Below are 25,274 nucleotides of genomic sequence, written 5' to 3' on the forward strand. Positions count from 1 at the left end.
TTTGGTTTCCCCCCCTGAGTGCATGGAAAGAGGTGGCTGAGCAACATGGGATATGGGCTTCTGCCTTCCCAGGTCTCTGAAGATGGAAGTTGGATTTTGCAGATCAGCTTTCCATCTGCAACACAAAGGTCCTGAGCTCCCCTTCCCTCCCTCCCTCCCTCCCCACATGGGGTGAGAGGCAGCCTTGATTTCTCCATCTCTTTTCACTTGGCTATTTTTTTTAACCTCTCTGTGTTTCTGTCTCTCTGTGTGTTTTTTCAACTATGCAAACTTCTGATAACTACTTTTTCATTAAAGTTTAGTCTCTTCATCTCTTTTCATTTTTTTTCCTAGTTAGTTTTTTTTTACTAAAGTCGATTTTGTTCTAGGAATCTGGTCACACAATTGCATCAGCTCTTTTGTGCGATGCCCTTGAGCATTAACTTTCAAAATAAAGTAAATTTTGGTTCCAACTCAGCTGGCAGCTATTTCAGATCTGTGACATGCTCCGGCATTAACTGGCCCCTGGAGTTTTGTCTTTCATCACTATGCAAACAAATATCAGATTTATTTGTTTCTTCAGCCACAGGTGCCGTGTATTTCCCCCGGGGCCACTTTCAAGCATGGAGCTCCCAAAACTCTCAATTCTAGATGATGGATTTAATTCCATCTCTGCCCCTGTTATTATGAATCACATGGGGATTATTTCCCTTTCATTTCCCTCCAGAGAATTTCCCAACAATCTTTGACTGCAAGAACTACTTGAATTATCCAGGGATCCCTCCTGAGAGGGAGAATTATGATAAAAGTTTCAGCTCTGCTGTTTGGCCGAATCCTCCAGGGGAGACTTTGGGCAGAGAAATATGGAGGTTTGGGACAGGCAGAGTCTGTGCTCTTGAATCTACTTCTCTCTCCTTTCCAGATGAAGCTGAGTGTTTCTCTGTGTTGAGAAAAAGCAAATGGATGTTCCACCTTGTGAGAGTTTTTTTGATTCTTCTAATTCTTCTTTAGAAACAGGAAAGGGATTCATTGATTCACCCCATGAATGATGGACCTCCTGCTTCTGCCTCTGATGCTGCTTTTGTCCCATCCAGTCTCTGGGAAGATGAGAATGAAATGCCCGCTGAGTTTGGAGAACCAGGATGGGAAACCATGGAGCTACTACAGACCAGGAGACCATCTCATTGGTATAGTCACCAATGGAAAGGAAAGATTGCATTCAAAATTGCTTTTCAACGTGGCTCCTTCTCTTCAGTTTCTTTTCCATGATCCGTAAGTCATTCAGGGTGATGGAGTTGCACTCCCTCCATTCTAACACTCTCCTTCTTTTCTCTTTTTTATTTTTCATTTATTCCTATGTTGGGGAATATGTCTAATTTCCTGAATGATTTTGATTTCCATGGCTTCTCTCTTTTGTCTGATTTTGTGAAAGAGACTCAAAAAGGGGTCTGAAAAAAAGCTGAAAGGGCTACAGATTCTTTTCCTCTCTCTGTTCAATCCTTAATTTATCACTTGAATAATGAATTTAAAGTAGTGGTGGAATCAGTTGTAGTTGCCGTACCTCAGCCCATTTCTATATTTGTGTAACTGATCTTTGCTTTTGGATCAATATTGGTTGAAGGCTCAGTAGGCTTGTGGAGGATTATATATATTATATATAACAAAAGTATTTGTTGTGGCTGTTGATTATAATAACTTTTTTTTTCCAATAGGACTTCTGACGATTTTTATTATTGCTTACTATTCATTTTCAACATTCACCTGGCCAACAAGAACTCCCATCTCTTCCACAACCTCACACTTGGCTACAACATCCATAACAACTATTTGAGCACTTTCCACACTTCAGATGCCTTGCTGGACATTCTCTCCACTGGAAAAGCCAATGTCCCCAACTACGGCTGTGGAAGGAAGGAGAACCTTCTGGCTCTTCTTGATGCAGCTGACAGGGAGATCTCCATCCAGGCGTCAACATTAGGAGGCACCTACAAAGTACCGCAGGTTTGTGTGTCTGTTTCTCCCTCTGGTAAAGTGAAGGGTGGGTGGTGGTGGGTGAGCAATAGATGCAATCATGTCTTCTCCATGGAATTCATCTGCTGCTTTTCAGAATATTAGTGAACATGTCAATATTTTACCCCATTATGTTCATGTTGAGATTAATCATAAAAGGCCTGAAATGCAAGCAATACATTCCCTGGAGAAGACATTCTACCAACTATTTAACTGATCAAAAAACATCAAATAGTTGTTGGGGCCTCTGTTGGCATCTTCAGTTTCACTGATAAATAATCCCTGCTCTCCAGTTGGATTGAAGTTGGCAATAGTAGCATTTTATCCATCTAAAATGTGGAATAAAAATTACTCTAGCAACTATAGGCCAAATAGATATTGTGGCTAAAATTTATGCCATGATCCTCTTAGTTAAAGCTGAGAAAAATTCATTCCTTGCAGAAGGTTTTAGATAAGAGTTAAATGCTGTATAGATTTTGTAAGAAATAATGCATGTTAATAAACTAATATTGGCAACAAGTTTGTCTTGAAATATCTAATCTATATCAGTGAGGTAAAACAAGGTTTGCAGGCTTTCAAGATTTTAGTGCAGCATTTGACTCAAATGGCGGTTGATACCCCCAGGCTTATGGTCATGGGGGATTTCAACCTACCGTCCGTGGGCGAGGCGTCTGAGGTGGCTCGGGAGTTCATGGCTTCCATGACAGCTATGGACCTGACCCAGTTAATTCATGGCCCTACACACACGGGGGGAAACACGCTGGATCTGGTTTTTGTCTCTGGACAGTGGTTGAGTGATCTTGAGATAGGGGATATAGTCACCGAGCCCTTGTCATGGTCGGATCACTCTCTCCTTCGTCTCGACCTTCGAACCGCTACACCCCGCCGCAGGGAGGCGGAGCCGGTAAGATGGTTCCGCCCCAGGCGCCTGATGGAACCTGACAGGTTCCAGATGGAGCTTGGGCCATTCCCTGAGGCTCTGGCACACGCCCCGACTGGAGACCTAGTGGCCGCCTGGGATAGGGCGGCCGCTGGAGCTCTGGACCGGGTCGTGCCTTTGCGGCCTCTGACCCGGCGCTGATCTCATTTAGCTCCTTGGTTTACCGAGGAGCTGAGGGAGTTGAAGCGCCGGAAAAGACGCCTAGAGAGCAGTTGGAGGGCCAGCCGTTCCGAATCGGACCGGACACTGGTAAGATCTCATATTAGGACTTACCTAGTGGCGATAAAAGCAGCGAAATGTAGCTATTTTGCTGCTCTTATTGCGTCATCAGATAATCGCCCGGCCGCCCTGTTCAGGGTGACCCGCTCCCTGCTCCACCAGGAAGCGCGGGAGGACCCCTTGGAGGGTAGAGCCGAGGATTTTGTTCAATATCTGTATGACAAAATCACTCAGATTCGGGAAGATCTGGACTCCGACTGGGTAGTCTCAGGAGGAGGGACAGGGGCAGGTCTTGAGAATGTTATCTGGGATGAGTTTGATCCTGTGACCCCTGAGGATGTGGACAGGATTCTGGGTAGACTGAACGCGACCACTTGTTTATTGGACCCGTGTCCCTCCTGGTTAGTGCTGGCTTCTCGGGAGGTGACACGAGGCTGGTTCCAGGGGATTATAAATGCTTCGTTGGGTGAGGGTGTCTTTCCTGCCGCCTTGAAAGAGGCGGTGGTGAGGTCTCTCCTCAAGAAGCCATCCCTGGACCCGGCAATGTTGGTAAATTATCGTCCGGTCTCCAACCTTCGTTTTGTGGCGAAGGTTGTTGAGAGTGTGGTCGCGAAACAGCTCCCCCAGCACCTGGATGAAACAACGTATCTGGATCCGTTCCAGTCGGGTTTCAGGCCCGGGTACAGCACGGAAACGGCATTGGTCGCGTTGGTTGATGATCTCTGGAGGGCTCGGGACAGGGGGTGCTCCTCTGTCCTGGTCCTGTTAGATCTCTCAGCGGCTTTTGATACCATCGACCATGGTATCATGCTGCACCGGTTGGAAGAGTTAGGAGTGGGAGGCACTGTGTTACAGTGGTTCTCCTCCTTTCTCTCTGACCGGTCGCAGTCTGTGTTGACAGGGGGACAGAGGTCGACCCCGAGGCCCCTCATATGTGGGGTGCCGCAAGGGTCGGTCCTCTCGCCTCTCCTGTTCAACATTTATGTAAAGCCGCTGGGCGAGATCATCCGTGGTTTCGGGGTGGAGTACCATCAGTACGCTGATGACACCCAGCTGTACATCTCCACCCCGGATCACCCCAACGATGCCCTTGAAGTGATGTCCCGGTGCCTGGAGGCCGTACGGATCTGGATGGGGAGGAACAGGCTCAGGCTCAACCCATCCAAGACTGAGTGGCTGTGGTTTCCGACGTCCCGGTATAGTCAGTTGATGCCATCTCTGACTATTGGGGGCGAATCACTGGCCCCCACGGAGAGGGCTCGCAACTTGGGCGTCCTCCTGGATTCACGGCTGTCTTTAGAAGAGCACTTGACGGCCGTGACCGGGAGGATTTTTTATCAGGTTCGCCTGCTTCGTCAGTTGCGTCCCTTTCTGGATCGGGACTCGTTACGCACAGTCACTCATGCCCTCGTCACCTCCCGCCTGGACTATTGTAATGCTCTCTACATGGGGCTCCCCTTGAGGAGCACCCGGAGGCTCCAACTGGCGCAGAGTGCGGCCGCGCGGGTGGTAATGGGAGCGTCATGGCGCTCCCATGTGACACCTCTCCTGCGCGAGCTGCACTGGCTCCCGGTGGTTTTCGGGGACCGCTTCAAGGTTTTGGTTACCACCTTTAAAGCGCTCCATGGCTTAGGACCTGGTTATTTACGGGACCGCCTACTACCACCAATAGCCTCCCACCGGCCAGTACGCTCTCATAGAGAGGGACTCCTCCGGGTGCCATCAGCCAAACAATGTCGGCTGGCGACCCCTAGGGGGAGAGCCTTCTCTGTGGGGGCACCTACCGTCTGGAATGAGCTCCCCCCAGAGATACGGAGGATCCCGGATCTGCGCACCTTCCGCCGCGCTGTGAAGACTCTTTTATTCCATCAAGCAGGCTTGGCCTAATCTCCTCCCTCTTTTAATACATAAATTTTAAATCTGTTCTTAAATTATTGGGGTGTTTTAATTTGTCTGGGCCAAAAAATGATTTAATTCGATTTTAACTGGTTTTTTAAATTTTTGTATTTATGTATCTTATTGCTTGGCTGTTCACCGCCCTGAGTCCTTCGGGAGTAGGGCGGTATACAAATTAAATAAATAAAAATAAATAAATAAATAAACAGAGAAATATGATGGAGAAAATGGATGGCCCTCAAAATGGAGCTCAGCCTGTTGGCCCTGTGTGGAAATTGGGATCGTAGAAACACCCAGGAGCATAGAAGAGTCCAAAGGCAGATGCATGAATAAATGTGATAAATATATTTATTCATATAACGAAGCATATTAACTATATACAAAGGCTGTCTTAATATTCATTAGGTTAGGGGGCACACAGCGTGTGTGACTACCCTGATCAAAGATCATGTCTCATGGAGAACAAACGTAAAAGAGAGCATGGTGGAAAGGTTAGAGGGGGTTTTATACTCAGTGTAAGCCCCTCCTTTCCACATAGGGGTGGGGGCACTTTCTGCCTCCACTAGTGTCTGTATGATACATGTGCCAATGGCTTGTAAATACTTGACAGTTCCCCTCCTTGCGAGCTAATGGCATGCAAACATACAAATGCAATGCACAACAGATTTTACCCTGTGAGACATAACTTTTTACACAGATCTTTGTGCCTATCTGCTGGTAGAGGTTTTGTGAAAATATCAGCTGTTTGATATTTGGTCTGACAATGTGATAAAGATATAAACCCCATCTCTACTAGTTGCCTAACATTTTGATAGCGGATATCAATATGTCTGGACCTTTTTCCCACCGCATAGGCTTTGGCAATGCCTATGGCCCCGGTGTTGTCTTCTATAATTTGGATGGGCAAAGTCGATGGTGTCCAGATGCTAGAAATTAAGGCATCAAACCATATCAGATCGTTCCCTGCCTCTGATAAGCATGCATATTCGGCCTCAGCGGTGGACCCCGAAACAAATTTCTGTTGCCCCACATGCCAATGGATGGGTGCCTCATTTAATAGTACCAAGAAGCCCGAAGTACTCCTATGTGTCTTGGTATCTCCGGCCCAGTCCGCATCCACGAAGCATTTTAATTGGGCCTTGTCTCTATTCTCAGGTTCCAAGCAAAGCACATAATCTGCTGTGGTCTTGAGATACCTTAATAGCTTTTTAATGGCCAACCAGTGGAACTGGGTAGGATTGTCTGGATAGCAGGTTTACAGCCAGGGCAATATCTGGATGGCTCCAGTTACTTATATATAGTAATGAGCCGACCACTGACCTAAATAGAGTATTATTTTGGAACTCTGGGCTATCCTTGTGTGCCAATCCATAATAGTCGGTCTGCATTGGGATAGCCGTTGGCTTGCTATCTTCCATTTTACATTTCACCAAGAGTTCCTCTATCTTCTCCTTTTGGGAGAGAGCAAAACCTTTTGGTGTAGTGATGATTTGTACGCCTAGGTACTTGTCCACATATCCTAAAGACTTTAGAGTGAACTTTTTTTGTAGGGTCCTGGCAAATATAATACATCCCCCCTTGTCAGGCCCTATATATAAAAGGTCATCAACATACACTAGGACTTTCTCGAGCCCCCCTTCGGTATCCCTTGTGAAGGTACATTTATCAGCTGGAGATGGATGGAAACCCAGTGATTTGAGAGTTTTAGTCAGGCATTTGTACCACAGTCTGCCTGATTGTTTGAGGCCGTACAAACTTTTCTTCAGAAGCCAGGTGTGGCCTTCCTGCTGCTGGAATCCGGGGGCACCTCTGACGTAAATTTCTTGTTTTAGATGTGTGTGTAAATAAGCAGTTTGCACAATGAATTGAAAAATGTGTTCCCCATGTGCTGCTGCAGTGACCAAAGCAGTCCTCACACTTTCCGCTCTCACGGTGGGGGAGTATGTTTCATCAAAGTCCTGCAAGTAGCGCTGTGCGTAGCCTTGTGCTACCAGCCGGGCCTTATTGAGGAGTTTGTTGTTGGGCATTGGCTTGACCTTGTAGACCCAACGGGTGCCAATTGCTTTCCTCTTTTTGGGGACTTACATGGGGATGAAAACTTTTAATTTTTTGAGACTGTCCATTTCCCGCTCCATTGCCACCCTCCACCTGCGCTGTTCTTCCTCGGGAAGCTGGAGGACATCTATGTACGTTTTAGGGGCCATGGTAACGCTGTTGACTGAGGCAACACAGCCAATGTCCAACCTTTTGGGTGGCACCCCTTTATTGGAGCGTTTTGATCATCTGGGAAATTGCCACTCACCATCATCATTGTCATCCGGAGCATCGGTGTCAGAATTGGAGCTGCCGGAGGTATCTTTCCAATCAAAATGGGGCGGGCCTCTGTCCCAGGCGCTGTGAAGATATGGTCGTTTAGGTGAGGCAGGAGGTGTGAAGTCACCTAGGGAGTCCTTGTCTGAATCGTCAGAGTCAGGTAGGGATTCATCACCATCTGGATCTTCGCTGGTCAGTTGTTTGGAGTTTGTTGGTTCATCCTCTTCAGGTGGTGCTGCTTGTTCAGTGTTGCTTCTAATAGGGGAATAACCGGGTTCATTGGAATGAATTTTTGACCAATTTGACCCCTCCTCAAAGGAAGCTGATCTAGAGACAATGACAAGGTTATTTTTGTCTACAAACCTAGAGGCCTTGCTGCCGGTTGCATAACCTATAAATCTGAGCCTCCTTGATGCCTTACCCCCATTTCTTCTGAGGTGCTTGGGAATATGGACCCAGGCATAGGAATCAAAAATTCTCAGGTGTGAGAGGCTAGGTTTCCTTCCATGGACTAGGAAGTATGGGGTTTGGTCAATGGCACTACTCCACATCCTGTTGACTAGATAATTAGCCATTTTGACCGCTTCTGCCCAAAAAACTTGGCTCATGTCGGCATCTGCAAGTAGGCACTTCATGACATTCTGCAGCACGCCATTTCTCCTTTCTACAATGCCATTCTCCGAAGGCGTTTGAGGCAATGATTTAAAATGGAGGATACCTCTCTCCTTCATCCACTTTTCAAAAGTCCTGGATGTAAACTCAGTTCCCCTACCTGAGCTATGCACACCTTGTGTTGCGTTTGGATCTGGTTGTAAAGATATTTGAAATTGGTAAAGACTTCAGTTTTGTCCTTTAAAATAAATACATGGCCATAACGAGAGTAATAATCTACTACTGTTAAAAAATAATGCCCCTTGCCAAGGGAGGGTCTAAAAGGACCAACCAAATCCATGTGTACCAGCTGATAAGGGTACCTTGCACGACGGGAAGAGACCTTAGGTATAGCAGCAGTTTTAGATTTTGCTGCCTTACAGATGGCACATTCCAAATAGGTATTACAATTCTTTATCTTAAGCCCATCAGAAAAATCTTGCATTTTCTTAATAACCGGGAAGCTGGCATAGCTGAGCCTGCGGTGTAATATATGAGCACAATCCAAATGTAAAGGTTTACCCATGCATACTTTGTCAACCTTATGTATCTTACCATTACAAGCCTTGGTCTGTTTAGTAATGAGAGTAGGCACTGGATTAATGGTCACCTTAGAGTTCCTCAGGGTTGGCTGAGGAGTTGTGAGCTTAATGGGCTCAGCCTTAATGGTTTTGGATGTCCTAGGAACTGGTTTAAAAGCTTCATTGGTTTTAGGTCCAGGGTCCTTGAGTTTGGACAACCTGGGGGCTGGCACAGAAGCTTTCTGCTCTATCTGGGCGTTAGCTCCCTGAGCCCTCTTGTTAGGTTTCTTGTGCCTTTTGACCTTTGCTTTTGGGGGAAAATAAGTCAAATTGTTGATTTTTACAATATCGCCAACAACACCCCCACATTTGAAAACATAACCTCCACCCTTCTCAAAAACCAGTTTTACATTTTTATCCTCAGTCAATTTTAAGATACTTAAAAGGTTGTTCTTGACTGAGGGAACATACAGTGCCCCTGTGACATCTCCTATACCAGGCACATTGATCACGCCTTCCCCAGTTACCTCTGCCTTGTTCCCAGTGGCAACTTTTACTGAGGACTTGAGTGGGTGTAAAACCTTAAATCATTGCTTCGTGTTGGCTATATGCATTGATGCACCTGAATCAAGAAGCCACAGCCCCTCAGCATCCTGTACCTGGGAGGTGGGATTGTCACCTGTGACACTACAGAATTGGTATCCTTTATGACCACCTCCCCCTCTTCCACGGCCTCTTTTATTTTTATTGTGCTTAAGTCCAGCCGTGTTGGCCCTAGAGCGAGGGCACTCCCTTTTAAAGTGACCTTGTATGCCACAGTCAAAGCAGGTGGGAAGGGTATTAATCCTTTCACTTGTGTCCTGGCGCCTCCTCTGAGGCCTAGGCCTGTGATATGCCTTCTTCATTTCTTGTTGTTCCTCATCTCTGCGCCTTAAATCTTCCTCAATAAAGCGGCCAGAAAAGTATTCTATATTTCTTTGTTCCCTAGAAACCCCTTCTAGAGAAATAATAAAGGGACTCCAGGATTTGTCTAGGAAGTTCAACATCACACTAATTAAAGTGGATTCAGAAACAGGCTCCCCCCTCTGTATAAGCTCATCCCTCATGGCTTTAAGTGTTGCCAAATGTTCCCCCATTTTGACACCAGGTTTGAATTTATAATTGTGGAAAATTCTTGACAATCTGCTGGTTGCAGCCATATTGTCACTATGGAACAAATTATATAGGGCAGTCCAAACTTCCTGAGCTGTGAGGCCGTCTGAAAGACTGGCATACAGAGCTGTGTCTATAGAACTTAACAGGGTTGTGTAAGCTCTTTTATGCAGGAACTCAATTTCAGGGCTCCAAGGTAAAGGATGTGGTCTTTTGATCATGTCCAGAGTATTTTCTCTTAAGAGAATTATCTCAATCTCTTTACACCATTTTTTAAAATTCTGACCACTTAAATGTAATTTTTCAAAATTATTTGGCAAAGTTACAAAATTATTGCCATTAAACTGCATGGGGAGTTGTTCAAATGGCTGAAAAGAGCCTGTTGTGAATGGCATTGGGATCCCTAAGCCTGGGATCGATTGCTTAGGTCTGGCTCCTTTTTGTACTCCTTCTGTAGTCCTTCAGCAACTGGGCACATGCAGGAAATGGAGCATGCTCCATAAGTTCCAGGGCAGCGACCAGGGCCTCTATGGCCTCTTTGATGTTTGTCTTGGCAGGCGGGGCCTGGCAAGGGGCTTGTGGGTTCGAAGTGGTCCTCTGGGCCGCTGGAATGCTGAACTGACTGGCTGGCGTTGTAGGCCTGGGCTGTGGAGCTGGGGATGGCCCGGCTCGTGGTTCTGGCAAAGTGCCCAGGGGAGCCGCCATCTTGGAGGAAGTTGCCTACGGAAGTGGCCTGGCAGCCATTTTGTTTGGCGGGAAACTTGGGGGGAGTCTCTCTGGCGGCAGGCGCCATCTTGGAGAGATCAGGCAGGGGAGTCCTTACTGGGATGGCAGGCATCTCTGGTGCTGCCTTCTCAGGCCTCTTTCTGGCTGCTGCCCTTGTCTTCAGGAGGAAAATGAGCACTGCTCGGCACTCCTCTTCTGACATCTCAGCCACTTGCCTGTCCAGGCTTTCATCTTGTCCTTCTGCCCCCTCTTCGTCAGTGCTGAAGAAGCCTTCTCCAACATTGCCTGGCTCAGCCCCTGGGATCTTGTGCTGTATCTGGGTGGCCTCTGGCTGCCAGGGTGTAGCTGGATGGAAACCCCCTTCAATGTTTTCCATCGTTGATTCAGTCTGGGGCTGCTGTGAAGTTCTCCTCCGTTGAAGGCCTCTGGTCACAACAGGAGAGCTTCTCTCACAGGTTATTTTGGAGGGCATCTTGCCTTTTCAGCAGCTCCTGGAGTGGAGTTCTGCTACCATTCCCTCTGCTACCATTCTATGAAAATTGGGATTGTAGAAACACCCAGGAGCATAGAAGAGTCCAAAGGCAGATGCATGAATAAATGTGATAAATGTATTTATTCATATAACAAAGCATATTAACTATATACAAAGGCTGTCTTAATATTCATTAGGATAGGGGGCACACAGCGTGTGTGACTACCCTGATCAAAGATCATGTCTCATGGAGAACAAACGTAAAAGAGAGCATGGTGGAAAGGTTAGAGGGGGTTTTATACTCAGTGTAAGCCCCTCCTTTCCACATAGGGGTGGGGGCACTTTCTGCCTCCACTAGTGTCTGTATGACACATGTGCCAATGGCTTGTAAATACTTGACACCCTGATCCAAGCCCTTGTTTGAGAGGGAGGTTTGGGCTCAATGGAGCCATGAGAAGAAGGATCTATGCTTACCAAGGGGGAAGGGAAAGATGCATATTTGAACCCTTATTATTCAGTGTAGATATGAATGACTTACTAGGAGTAATGAAGAATAAAAAAAACAGATCATAAATAAATGTTATTTCATTCTTTGACAAAAATGACTAAATTAGTGAACCAGTGAAAATGCAGTGCATGTAGTATACAGTACTTGGATTTCAGAAAGGCTTTGACAAAGTAAACCACAACCTATTTCTTGGTAAGCTGAAAATATGTGGGAAAGACAGCATCAGCCGCAGATGGAGTCAGCCTGTGGTCCTCAATGGAACTACATCTGCATGGAGGGAAACAAGCAGTGGGGGACCCCAAGGTTCCATTTTAGGCCCAGTACTCTTCAACGTCTTCATGAATGATTTGGATGAGGAGAGAAATGGGGAAATCATCAAATTTGAAGACAACACTAAAGTGGCAGGAATAGCCAACACCCCAGAAGATAGGCTCAAGATCCAGATGGATCTAGGTAGACTTGAACCCTGGGCCTATCTAACAAAACGAAATTGAATGTAGAGAAAAGTAAGGTTTTATACTTAGGCTAGAAAAACCAAATGTCCACTTACAGATGAGGTGAAACCTGCCTGACATTAAGCAAGATCTGAGGCAGAGGGGAGGGGGAATGGGGGGAGGGGGAAACCTTCATGGATGCAGGAGCAGAAAGAAAGCCTCATGATTGCCCAGGCTATGCAACTTCTGAGAGATGCAGATGAAAACCGCCGAAGCTGGGAGAGGTATGTTTACCCAACTGGGAAGGGGGGAGACCACCCCGGGGATGAACCAGAGACCACTGCTTGTGGGGGAGAGGAAGAGCAAGTTGGGGAAGGAACATCTCAAGCCTCCAGAGCTCAGGAGAGAGATGCAGCAGCCCAAGGGGCCCCGGCAGTACAGGCTCCACCCCAGAGGCAGAGAAAGCCCAAGATTTCCCCCATCTCAGAAAAGTTCGGAGGAGATCCGAAGACCTTGGGGTTTTTCCTGACCCAAGTGTGGAACCATATTCAGGACTGGGGGGAGGACTTCTTGTCGGATGCGGCACGAGTGAGGTGCGTTACCAAAGCCCTAGAAGGAGTAGCAGCTGAATGGATGGTGGACCTTCACAATGACAACTCCCCCCTGCTGAGAAATTACAACCAATTTATGAGAGCCCTCAGAACACATTTTGAGGACCTCTTGGCCGAGCGAAAGGTGAGAATCAGAATGAAGGGCATTTGCCAGGGCCGGAGATCGGTGGCGGAGTACACCCAGGAGTTCCGCGAGCTGGCACCCTTCATGAGAGGGTAGTCAGAAGTGGCCCTATTAGAGAGTTATAAAGATGGGTTGAATGAGGACATCTACAAAGATTGCCGGGCGCGGGGGGTCCCCGAAGATCTGCAGAGCTGGTACGTAGCGGCAGCAGACATGGAGATCGACCTGGCCCGAAGCCGGATCCGTGGTGGCCGCACTTGGGATCAGCCATCCTCCTCATTCCACAAGGGGGCACCAAAGGCAGCAGTGGGGAAGACAGGGCCCAAGCCAAAATCTTTTTTTTAAAAATAATCTTTATTAATTATTTACAAATAAAAAAACATATAAACAACACAATACATAGAGACAACCACAAAAAAGGACTGACTGGGGGTCATAACATCCCCCAGATACCTATTCATAGTTACATCCCGGTAAATCTTTTTGTTCAGATAACATTGACTATTTTGAATACCAGACGCTATCAAATTATAACTAAGTATTTAATACTCTATTGTTTACTCTGTTTGTCCTCTTCTTTAACCATGTATACCAGCGTTCCCAATTACTGTAATATATGGATTCTTTTTTCTCTCTCAAATTAAATACGTTAATTTGTTCAATTCGGCACAATTCAATATCTTATTTATTATAAGTTGATCTGTTTGTTTGTATTTTTCCATTGCTGGGCAAGTGCCATTCTCGCTGCTGTTGTAATATGGATAAATAAGTGCCAATCTTGTTTGCCCACATCTTTTTGTTTGATTCCGAGTAAGTAAGCATCTGGAGTTAGGGGAAACTTTGCACCTGTAATCTCATTCATCCATTTTTGAATCTTTTCCCAAAATTTCCTGATCTGAGGGCAGGTCCACCACTGGTGAAAAAAAGTACCCCTGGCCAAATTACACTTCCAACATTTGTCCGAAGTTTCAGGGAACATTTTAGCTATCCTAGCTGGTGGGAGGTACCACCTATAAATCATTTTGTAAAAGTTCTCCTTAAATGCCGCTGATAGTGTCAATTTCATTGATCTATTCCATATTCCCTGCCATTCTTCAAGTTGCATCGGTTTTCCTAAGTTTCTCCCCCAGGCTATCATCGTATCCTTTACTATCTCCTTGGCTATAAAGCTTGATAGTAAAAGATTATAGGTCTTAGATATAAATTGTCAGCATTGCAAACTGCATTTGCTTCAATGCTGCCATAGGAGGAGAAGAAGGGGGCATTTGACTTTTCACCTACTTATTTTCTCTAGAGGCAACATCTCCTGGGAGACGAGAGGGAGAGGGGACATTCCTTTGAGCTGAGATAGTAGAGCACTGACAGAGTGACTTGGAAGATGGCCAATGGAAAGCACAGACGGGGAAAAAGGAAAGGGAGGGTTTCACGCCAGGAAATTAGTCTTGGCACCAAATGAGTTAGGGAAAGATCGTTGTGCTCAATAAATGATGATTTTTATCAAAGACTGTACATTTGAAATGCGACTTATTTATTTATTTATTTTATTATTTTACTCCCAAAGGACTCAGGGTGGTGAACAGCCATGAAGTAAAACACATATATACAAAAAATTTAAAATCGAATAAAATGAATTAAATAATTTGGCTGAATTTAAAATACCCAGTAATTTAAAACAAATTAAAATTTACACTTAAAAGGGAGAAGATTTAGGCCAGGCCAGCTTGATTTTGCTGCTTTTATCGCCACTAGGTAATTCCTAATATGAGATCTTACCAGTGTCTGGTCTGATTCAGAAAGACTAGCCCTCCAACTGCTCTCTAGGCGTCTTTTCTGGCGCTTCATCTCCCTCAGCTCCTCGGTGAACCAAGGAGCCAGGCGAGATCGGCGATGTTGAGACAACATCAGCAGCCTGGCACTTCGCTTTACTGAGGGGACCTTGCAAACCATGTCTGAACGAAGCAGAGAGCTGGGAGAAACCGATTGCTGGGGAGAGACAGCAACTGCCACCCAGTCAGATGCCTGTTTCATGCACCCCATCGGAGAGGATGAGATAACCCTGGAGAATCCTGAAAAGCCCTGATGGTCAATTGGCATCAGGAAGAAAGATGGCTGGGATGAGAGAACCAGAGGAGTCACCCTCAACCGTGGCAACCGAAAACCGGGGTGGAAACTGGAACTAGAAGCCCTTGCTGACCAGGGGGGACTGACCGAAACTCCACTAAGGGAGGACTATCTGAAGAGGCATATAACCCAATTGGTGATGGAAACTTTGGAAAATCTCAATATCCGAAGGGGGCCAGAAGAACAACCAAAGGGCGCGGAAAGGGCAGCAGTCGCGGATGATGCCACAGGAGGCACCCCTCTCCTGGAGCCTACCTATCGAGCAGATGGCGCAGCAGCAGTGGGAGAAAACCCAGAAAACCCTCCCCCCCAGGCAGCAGCGCCCATTCCCAACCAGCCCTGACTCCCGCAACTGGAAAGAGAAACTCCCCCCCTTGGAGTGAAGTTTGATGGGAATCCACAACAATTAGGTTCCTTTGTGGCACATGTGCTAACCTACATGCAAGAGTACGGGTGTGATTTCCAAACCCAAGGATCCCGAGTGCGAGTTGTGACCCTAGCCCTAGAGGGTGCTGCCGCCAGATGGATGGTGACCCTACATAACGCCAACGCCCCAGAACTGCGGGATTTCAACCATTTCATGATGGCCCTGCGACACCGGTTTAGGACCCACTAGCAGACCGCAAAGCCCGGGACCGCATTAAGGTGGTGAAACAGGGACAACGGCCAGTAGCAGAGTATACTGAAGAATTCCGGGACCTCGCGTGTTGTGTGCAATGGCCAGAAGATATTTTGGTGAGCTGCTTCAAGGACGGGCTGAGTGATGATCTATACAATGCCTGCGTGGCCCGAGGGGCACCGAATCACCTACATGAATGGTACGTCACTGCCGAAGAAGCTGAGATCGATATGGCCAGAAACCAGTATTGAGGGGGGAGAGCATGGAAGAAATCCTCACCCCAATGGAAGCAAGATCCCCATAAATCACAAACCACATTTTCTCCGAGATTTTCAGCCTGTTTCAAGTGTGGAAAAGAGGAGCACCAAGCTGCAGAGTGTCATTCACAAACACCCGCCCGGAACCACCCACTGGAGGAGGGCCCTGCAAAACTGGGTCGGCGTGGGAAGGAGACTGCCCTGAGGAGCAAGGAGACCGTAGAATTCCCATCCCCTCCCCTCTTTGGGGAGGAAACCCTGGCATCTGAACAGGAGGAATCACACTCGTTCGGAAGCGATCCAGATGATCAACCACTGGTAAGCAAACCAATTAAACCGCTTACACTCCCCTTAAGACTATTTATCCCAAACCAGAACAGGGAGATAAATATCTCCACTCTAGTGGACTCAGGGTGCACCCGTTGTTTGATCAGCCCATCCCTAGTAGGGAAGTTAGGGATTAACGTAAAAAAGCTGAAAAAACCCATCGCTTTCTGCCAACTAGATGGGTCAATAGCAGGAGGGGAGCCAGCTTCTTTTGCTACCGAGCCTCTACATATAGGCATCAGAAGCCACAAGGAAAGGCTTACCTTTATAGTGGCACCTGGCATGGAATGGCCGTTGGTTCTGGGCCTTGCATGGCTGAAAAAATGGAACCCAAAAATCAATTGGAAACAAGGCATCATAAAATTTCAGAGGAATGTGACTTTTGCTGAGAATCCACATAAAGGAACTGAGGGGGCAGAGGATCGAGAAACAGCCATGCCTGGTCACGCCATACCAACTGAGGGCATACCCATAGAGTACAAGGATTTGGCTGAGGTTTTTAGCGAAAAAGCCTCAGATGAGCTCCCCTCCCCCCACTGCACCACTGACTGCAATAGAAATCTTACCTGGCGCAAAACTCCCTAAACCCAAGATTTACAGCATGTCACCGAGGGAGTTGGAAGAGCTGAGAACATTTATTGAGAAAAACCTAGCAAGGGGTTTCATCAAGCCAGCCCAGCCAAAAATTGCAGCTCCAGTGCTCTTTAGAGAGAAAAAAGATGGCTCAAAACGTCTCTGCATTGACTTTCGGACCCTAAATGTGATCAGTGTGGAGAACATGTATCCCCTCCCCTTTATGAAAGATATGCTAGCACACCTCGCTAAAGGGAAATTTTTTTCAAAGCTGGACTTAAGGGAGGCTTACTACCATGTCAGAATTAAGGAGGGGGATGAGTGGAAAACAGCATTTAACACACCCCCCCCCCTTGGCTGCTACCAATTCAAGGTGCTCCCCTTTGGGTTGCAAGGAGCCCCTGCAGTGTTTATGCAGTTAATAAATGAAGTGCTGCATCAGCATTTATATAAAGGGGTCCTGGTCTATTTGGACGACATTTTAATCTATACCGAGACCAAAGCAGAACATGTAAAACTAGTCAGGGCGGTTTTAAACAAAGTCCGCTCTGCCAAACTTTATGCCAAACTTTCCAAATGTGAATTCCACCAAGAGAAGATTGACTATTTGGGATACTGCATTTCACACCAGGGGTTTGAGATGGATCCTCTAAAAGTGCAGGCTGTACTTGATTGGGAGCCTCCATGCATGCATAAACAGCTACAGAGCTTCTTGGGTTTTGCCAACTTTTACCGCCAGTTTATTCCTGCTTTCGCTCAGATTGCCCTCCCCATCACCAAGCTCTTAAAAACAAAGGGGGAGGACAATCCTAAACCAAAGCAGCCATTGAACTGGACTATGGAATGCCAGGCGGCATTTGAAAAACTTAAATGGTTGTTCTCAGCAGAACCAGTTCTAAAACACCCAGACACAGAGAAACCATTTGTCATACAAACAGATGCCAGCGATGTGGCAATAGGAGCGGTCCTGCTTCAGAAGAATGAGCAAGACCAACTACAACCCTGCGCTTACACATCCAAAAAGTTGAATGAAACTGAGCAAAGGTGGGCCATTTGGGAGAAAGAGGCTTATGCAGTTTGTTGGGCGTTGTTAACCTGGTGGCACTTCCTAGAAGGCAGTAAGACCCCTTTTGAAGTCTGGACTGATCATAAAAATCTAGAAGCCCTAAAGACCCCAAGGAAACTCTCCCCAAAACAAGTACGATGGGCTCAGTATTTAAAACGGTTTGATTTTACTCTAAAATACCTCCTGGGGGGGGGGACTTTCTGATGGATGTGCTATCCAGAAAACCGCAATACAATAGTGCAAAGTCAGACGTAATCAAACCCATTGTGCAATTGATGGTACAGTGGTCTAAGCACCCTGTTTTTAACACAGCTGCCTGCAATTACTGCTGGTTCGAATCTCTCCAAGGCTTAAGGTTGACTCAGCCTTCCATCCTTTCTAAGGTAGGTGAAATGAGGACCCAGTTTGTGGGGGCAATAAGCTGACTTTGTATAAATATACAAAAGTATGAAGGCTATTGCTGAGCACATTGTAAGCCGCCCTGAGTCTCCGGAGAAGGGCGGCATATAAATCAAATTAAAAAAAAAACAACAACAACAAAAAGAAAAAACAATCAACTAGCCGCTAAAGTAGTCACCAGATCCCAGGCAAAACAAGAGACATTGATGGGCAATGACACCACCCATACTTTTAAACAAGCATTGGCCACTGATGAATGGTTTTTGAACAACAAATCCAGTTGTCTGATGAAAGAAGACTTGGCTTGAGTGGGAGGGAAGTTGTATGTCTCTGCAAGCCAAAGACTATGCTTAATGGTACGGTGCCATGACTCCAAATTAGCTGGACATTTTGGGTTTGTGAAAACTTTACACCTGATTAAAAGACAATTTTGGTGGCCATCACTAAAAAAGGACATAGAAAGCTATGTAGCTAGCTGCCCCATTTGTGCAGCAGCAAAAAGACGCCAGGGGAAATCCCCAGGTCTATTACAGAAGGTAGCTGATCCTTCAGCGCCTTGGAGAGAGATCGCTATGGATTTCATCGTGGAATTGCCAAACAGTGAGGGAAATACTGTTATTTGGGTTGTGACAGACCTATTTTCAAAACAGGCACATTTTATACCCTGCCAAAAGATCCCAACTGCTAAAAGTTTAGCCGAATTATTCCTAATACACATTTATCGACTTCATGGTGCTCCACAAAGGATCATCTCCGACAGAGGGGCTCAATTCACCTCCAACTTTTGGAGGGCGTTTTTGGGCTTACTTGGTACTGGCCAGGGGTTGAGCATATCCTTTCATCCGTGTACTAATGGTAATTCTGAAATTTTGAACTCAGTGCTAGAACAATATTTAAGATGTTTCATTAATTTTCAACAGGATAACTGGACCGAACTTTTGCCTTTTGCTGAAGTTGCGTTTAATAATGCTGTACATTCAAGGTTTTACCCCTTTTAGAGTAGCGACAGGCCAGGATTTCAGCCCCATGCCTGAACTGAACCATCTGCGCATGCGCCAAATTGGCGGCAGTAAGAAGATTGCGTTGCGAGTAAGCTGAAGATCGGACGATGGGGGGCCCTTTGGGGGATGGCATGAACATCACCACCCCTAGCCCCAGTTAGGGGACCCCACCCAGCGGGGGAAGGTCTTTTTCTTCCCCCGAAACACCTGTGGCTGGGTATGTGGAGCTCCGGGAGTGCCGGGAGCGCCGGGGGAGAGACGGCCTAGCCTCCGGATCAACAGGAGCCTCCCAGTGTCGGAGGAAGTGGTGGCCAGGGTGGCGGCTGCGATGGCGGCTGCGACGGCAGCGCAGGGACCTGGCGAACCCCTCGGATCTCCCCCGAACATTTTGGAGACCTGGGGGTGTGGAGGGGGGGAAGATTCTGCTGGGATCCTGGTGAGGCTGATGCGGTGGCTGGCGGCGGCGGGCAATGGTGGCTGTAACCAAGACGCCGGATCAACAGGAGCCTCCCGGTGTCGGAGAAAGCGGTGGCCAGGGCGGCGGCGGCGATGCCGGCTGCGATGGCAGCTGTGATGGTAGCGCAGGGACCTGGCGACCCCCTCGGATCCCCCCCAAACATTTTGGAGACCTGGGGATGTGGATGGGGGGAAAAGATTCTGCTGGGATCCTGGTGTGGCTGGCGCGGTGGCCAGCGGCGGTGGGCAATGGCGGCCACAACCGTGATGTCGATAGGAGGAACTGGAGGTGGAGGCTCGTGGTGGAGGCAGAGGCCAACAGAGGCCGATAGAGGCTGACAGAGGAAGTCTGTGTGGGAACTCTACCTCAGAAGGTTTGGGCTGGGAAGCAGGACTTTAACACCGGTCCTGCATTGACTCTGGAGACCTGAGATTGAAGCCATGAAGGGTGGAGGGTGGAAGAGATATGGGGTCGGAGGGGGCTGGAGGTCGACCGGTTTCTGGTCCCCTTGGATGTTCCCCCCCTTGCCCTCCCCCTCTCCCTCTCCCGCCCTGATTATGTGGCAAATACTGGAGCGTGTGACGGGTGTATCATCGACCTGGCCTCTGGGAGAAAAAAAAAAGGACTGTCATCCACCCCCCTGCCTCCGGACAATCTGTCTTTCTCCCCTGGGGGAGTGGTACCTGCTGAATGGTGTATCTTTTTACAACTTGACCCCTAGTGGGAGAAGATGTAGGACAGCCGTTATGAGATCAGTGAGGAAGTAGCCATGTCAGATGGGCCGGGTCATCAATTTTTTACATCAGCCAGGCAGCCGCCATGAGACGACAGCTTGGACATTGCCCTCAGGACTATGTGGAACTGCCTGGAGACTCCTCCTACTGCTGTGAGAGGGCAGTGGAGTCCACTGGAAATAATGGACTGTTACACTACCATAGATCATCGGTCCCCCTGCCATCCTTCACTTACCGCCCAACTGAATGACATATACCGCAGCCGAACTCTTGGCACTGCGAGACTCCCCCCTCTCGCAGGCCTGGCCCTCCTCGCTATCGAGGGCCCACCTTAAGGACGGGTTTTGGAACCCTGAGAGGTGGCATGATGCAACAAAGGGGTTGAGTGGTCTCATGAGGAGATTTTTAGGGGGAATTTTAAGGGGGGGTGGTTATGTGGGGTTGGGGGAAACCCCACAGGAGGGGGGCGGTGACCGGGCGGAGGGCGATGCGGGAGGTGCGAAATTGGGGACTAAGGAAGGCTTGACCATTGGTACTGTGAGTGGGAGGGGCAGGTATGGTGGGAGTAGGCGGCCACATCGTGTCTCAGAGGCACTCACTTGCTGGTTACAAGCGGTGGTGCGCCCCGACCCCCAGTGCTCCTCTCGGGATCTGGGTTGCACGGATCCCCGGGACCCAGGCCTGAGGCTGTTGTTGTGTAATGCCAGGTCCATGACCAATAAAGCCCCCCTCATTTGTGATCTGGTTCGGGAGGGGGTGCGGACCTGGCAGGTGTCACGGAGACCTGGTTGGGCCCAGAGGGGGGATTCCCCCTCGTTGAGATGTGCCCACCAGGTTTCTGGGCTTTCCACCAGCCAAGGGCTCAGGGAAGGGGTGGGGGGGTAGCGGTTATTATAAAAGAGGATCTTGTTCCAAGGGAGGCCACTGTACCTCAGATAGCCGGTTGTGAGTCCCTCCTTGTGAAGTGGGGCTGTGGTGGGCAATTGGGTCTGCTGCTTACGTACCTGGCTCCCTGCCATATGACAGCGACCCTGCCTGAGCTTGTATGACTTGTATCTACTTGTATGACGTAATAGCCAGGGTGGCGGTGGAGACTCCCAGGTTGATGGTGATGGGAGACTTCAATCTGCCATCTGTCGGCGAGACATCTGCAGCGGCTCAGGAGTTCATGGCTTCCATGACGGCCATGGACTTAACTCAAGTAAGTCATGGCCCCACTCACACGGGGGGAAACACTCTGCATCTGATTTTTATCTCTGGTCAGTGGTTGAATGACCTAGATATAGGGGAAATAGGAATAGAACCCTTGTCATGGTCGGATCATTCTCTCCTTTGCTTGATTTTCATACTGCTACACCCCGCCGCAGGGAGGCAGAACCAATGAAATGGTTCTGCCCCAGGCGCCTGATGGATCCAGATGGATTCCAGATGGAGCTTGGGCCATTCCCGGAGGTGATGGCACATGACTCGGCTGAAGACCTGGTGGCCTCCTGGGATAGGGAGGTGGCTGGGGCTTTGGACTGCATCGTGCCTTTGCGGCCACTGATTTGGTGTTGCGCTCACTTAGCTCCTTGGTTTACTGAGGAGCTGAGGGAGATGAAGTGCCGGAAAAGACGCCTAGAGAGTGGTTGGAGGACCAGCCGTTCCGAATCCGACCGGACACAGGTGAGGTCTTATATCAAGACCTACCTAGTGGCGATCAGGGTGGCAAAGTCTAGGTACTTCTCCACTCTGATTGCATCAGCAGATAACCGCCCGGCCACCCTGTTCAGGGTGACCCACTTCCTACTCCAACAGGGAACTCGGGAAGACCCCTTGCAGGGCAAGGCCGAGGATTTTGTGCAATATCTGCACGATAAAATCGCTCAGATTAGGGATGGCCTGGACTCCGACTGGGTGGTTTCAGATGGGGTGTGGGAGGGCGGTCTTGAGAACGTTATCTGGGAGGAGTTTGACTCTGTTGCTCCCAAGGACATGGACAGGGTTCTGAGTGGGCTTAGCACCGCTACATGTTTGTTGGACCCGTGTCCCTCCTGGCTGGTACTGGCCTCCCGGGAGGTTACACGAGGCTGGCTCCAGGGGATTACCAACGCTTCTTTTCCCGCCACCTTGAAAGTGGCGGTGGTGAGGCCTCTCCTCAAGAAGCCCTCTCTGGACCCGGCTGTTTTGGCAAACTACTGTCCAGTCTCCAACCTTCGCTTTGTGGTGAAGGTTGTTGAGAGTGTGGTGGGGCGACAGCTCCCTCGGTACCTGGATGAAACTGTCTATCTAGACCCGTTCCAGTCGTGTTTCAGACCTGGGTACAGCATGGAAACGGCATTGGTCGCGCTGCTGGATGATCCCTGGAGGGCTCGGGACAGAGGTTGCTCCTCTGTCCTAGTCCTATTAGATCTCTCAGCGGCTTTTGATACCATCGACCATGGTATCTTACTGCGCTGGCTGGGGGAGTTGGGGGTTGGAGGCACCGTTTTATGGTGGTTCTCCTCCTACCTCTCTGACCGGTCACAGTTTGTGTTGACAGGAGGGCAGAGGTCGACTTCAAGGCGCCTCACTTGTGGGGTGCCACAAGGGTCAGTCCTCTCGCCACTCCTGTTCAACATATATATGAAGCCGCTGGGTGAGATCATCCGTGGTTTTGGGGTGATCTTCCATCAGTACGCTGATGATACTCAGCTGTACATTTCCACCCCGTGATGCCTTGGACCATCCCAGTGATGCCTTGGAAGTGATGTCCCGGTGTCTGGAAGCCGTACGGGTCTGGATGGGCAGCAACAGGCTCAGGCTCAACCCCTCCAAGACCGAGTGGCTGTGGTTTCCGGTGTTTTATTTATTTATTTGTTTTTTATTTGTTTTTAATTTGTATACCGCCCTTCTCCCTGAGGACTCAGGGCGGTGAACAGCCAAATAAAAACATCAAATACAAATATTAAAATACAGTTAAAATATATATATAAATTTGGCCCCATTAATTAAAACAATAAACAAAACAATTAAAAACACTTAAAAAGAATTAGGCCAGCCCGGCTTGTTGGAAAAGGAAGGTTTCCCGATATAGTCAGATGACACCATCACTGACTATTGGGGGTGAACATCTGTCCCCCAAGGAGAGGGCTCGCAACTTGAGAGTCCTCCTGGACACTAGGCTGTCCTTAGAAGACCATGTGATGGCCGTGGCCAGGGGGGCTTTTTATCAGGTTCGCCTGATACGCCAGTTGCATCCCTTCCTGGATCGAGACTCCTTATGCACATTCACTCAGGCCCTTGTTACATCCCGCCTGGACTACTGTAATGCTCTCTACATGGGGCTCCCCTTAAAGAGTACTCGGAAGCGCCAACTGGTCCAGAATGCGGCCGTGCGGGTGGTTATGGGAGCGAGGTGGCACTCTCAAGTGACCCCCCTCCTGTGCGAGCTGCACTGGCTGCCGGTGGTCTTCCGGGTACGATTCAAGGTGTTAGTGACCACCTTTAAAGCGCTCTATGGCATAGGACCAGGATACCTTTGAGACCGCCTACTGCCGCCAATTGCCTCCCACCGGCCAGTACGCTCCCACAGAGAGGGACTCCTCAGGGTGCCGTCAGCCAGGCAGTGCCGGCTGGCGACCCCCAGGGGGAGAGCCTTCTCTGTGGGAGCACCAGCCCTGTGGAATGGTGCAGAGATCCGGAGGATTCCGGACCTGCGCACCTTCCGGCGGGCCCTCAAGACGCTGTTTTTCCATCAAGCCGGGCTAGCCTAACTTCCTCAATTTTGAATTGATTTTAATTTTGATTTCAATTTGTCTTGTTCTGGGGGATTTTATATATGATTTTAAATTGTTTTAGGCCAAAATGAATTTAATCTATTTTAATATTGTTTTTAATATTCATATTGTTTTGTTTTTATTAGATTGGCTGTATACCGCCCTGAGTCCTTCGGGAGAAGGGCGGTATTTAAATTAATTAAATTAAATTAAATATTAAATTAAATTAAATTAAATTATTAAATTAAATTAAATTAAATTAAATTAAATTAAATTAAATTAAATTAAATTAAATTAAATTAAATTAAATTAAATTAAATTAAATTAAATTAAATTAAATTAAATTAAATTAAATTAAATTAAATTAAATTAAACAAACAACCCACGGAAGAACCAACCATCCCCTCACTTAAGGAGTGTATGGATAATTTGCAAAACATGTGGCCAGTGGTTAGATTAGCCTTACAGGAAGCTAGAGAAGCTTTTAAGATTCAAGCTGACAAGAAAAGCATGGAACCCAAACCTTTTCATATTGGAGACAGAGTATACTTATCTACAAAATTCCTGAAATCATTACAACCATCAAAGAAACTAGGGCCAAAGTTCATTGGACCTTTCCCCATCACTAGAATCATCAATCCAGTAGCAGTTGAGCTACTTCTTCCAAAGACACTCAGGCAGATCCACCCAGTATTCCATATCAGTTTACTCAAACAAAAAGTAACCTCATCCCTCAGACCACCTGCATCTACACCACCTGTTCCCATCATGATTGAACATGAACAACACTTTGAGATCAAGGGAATCCCTGATTCTAGGATCCACAGAGGGAAAATCCAATACTTAGTTGCTTGGAAACATTTACCATCAGCACACAATGAATGGGTCACTAAACACCATGTTAGGGCTCCAATTTTACTGAGAAAATTTCACTCCCAATATCCTAACAACCCTTGTTAATATACTATCATGAAATATTGTGTATATTTGTTTTACAGGTGGATCCTTTTGGTTTCTAAGGAGGGTAGCATGTCAGATCCCTAAAAGTGATACTGCCATTCAATCGGAAGAAGGGGGAGACTTGGATTCAATTTACTAGCATGGCCTGTGTCATCAGATATTTTACAACCAATATCCTGGCGCCAAAGATCCCTGAGATCCTCTTAACGTGGAGGAATGTTTATGATAGCCATGTGGGTTGTTTCACTTTAAAAGATAATGGTGGGAATGCATGTTTTTTCAAGTTCTCAGAGAAGCTAGCAAAGAAAACATTTTCACACTTGTGTATTGGCTAAAATCTACATTCTGACTTAAAGGGAGGGGCCTCTACTGCTTTAATCCTACTTGTCTTGCCTAAGGGTATTCAGATCGTGCTTTATCTGGATGGCTGTCACTTCTTCTTAATAAAAGAAATCCTTTTGAACAAA

General features: G+C 47.6%; 1 protein-coding gene across 1 annotated transcript; it reads left to right on the plus strand.

Annotated features, from left to right (window-relative positions):
- Window positions 1-990: 990 nt before the first annotated feature.
- LOC148111892 (vomeronasal type-2 receptor 26-like) lies at window positions 991-25,274 on the plus strand. The gene is made up of 3 exons (XM_087879152.1): window positions 991-1,251; window positions 1,692-1,980; window positions 24,846-25,274. Exons 1-3 carry the CDS (start codon window positions 1,025-1,027, stop codon window positions 24,864-24,866), a joined length of 537 nt encoding a protein of 178 aa, XP_087735278.1. The 5' UTR covers window positions 991-1,024; the 3' UTR covers window positions 24,867-25,274.

This window comes from Pantherophis guttatus, chromosome 15 (assembly GCF_059756535.1).
Source record: "Pantherophis guttatus breed Tessera chromosome 15, ASM5975653v1, whole genome shotgun sequence".
Classification (NCBI taxonomy): domain Eukaryota; kingdom Metazoa; phylum Chordata; class Lepidosauria; order Squamata; family Colubridae; genus Pantherophis; species Pantherophis guttatus.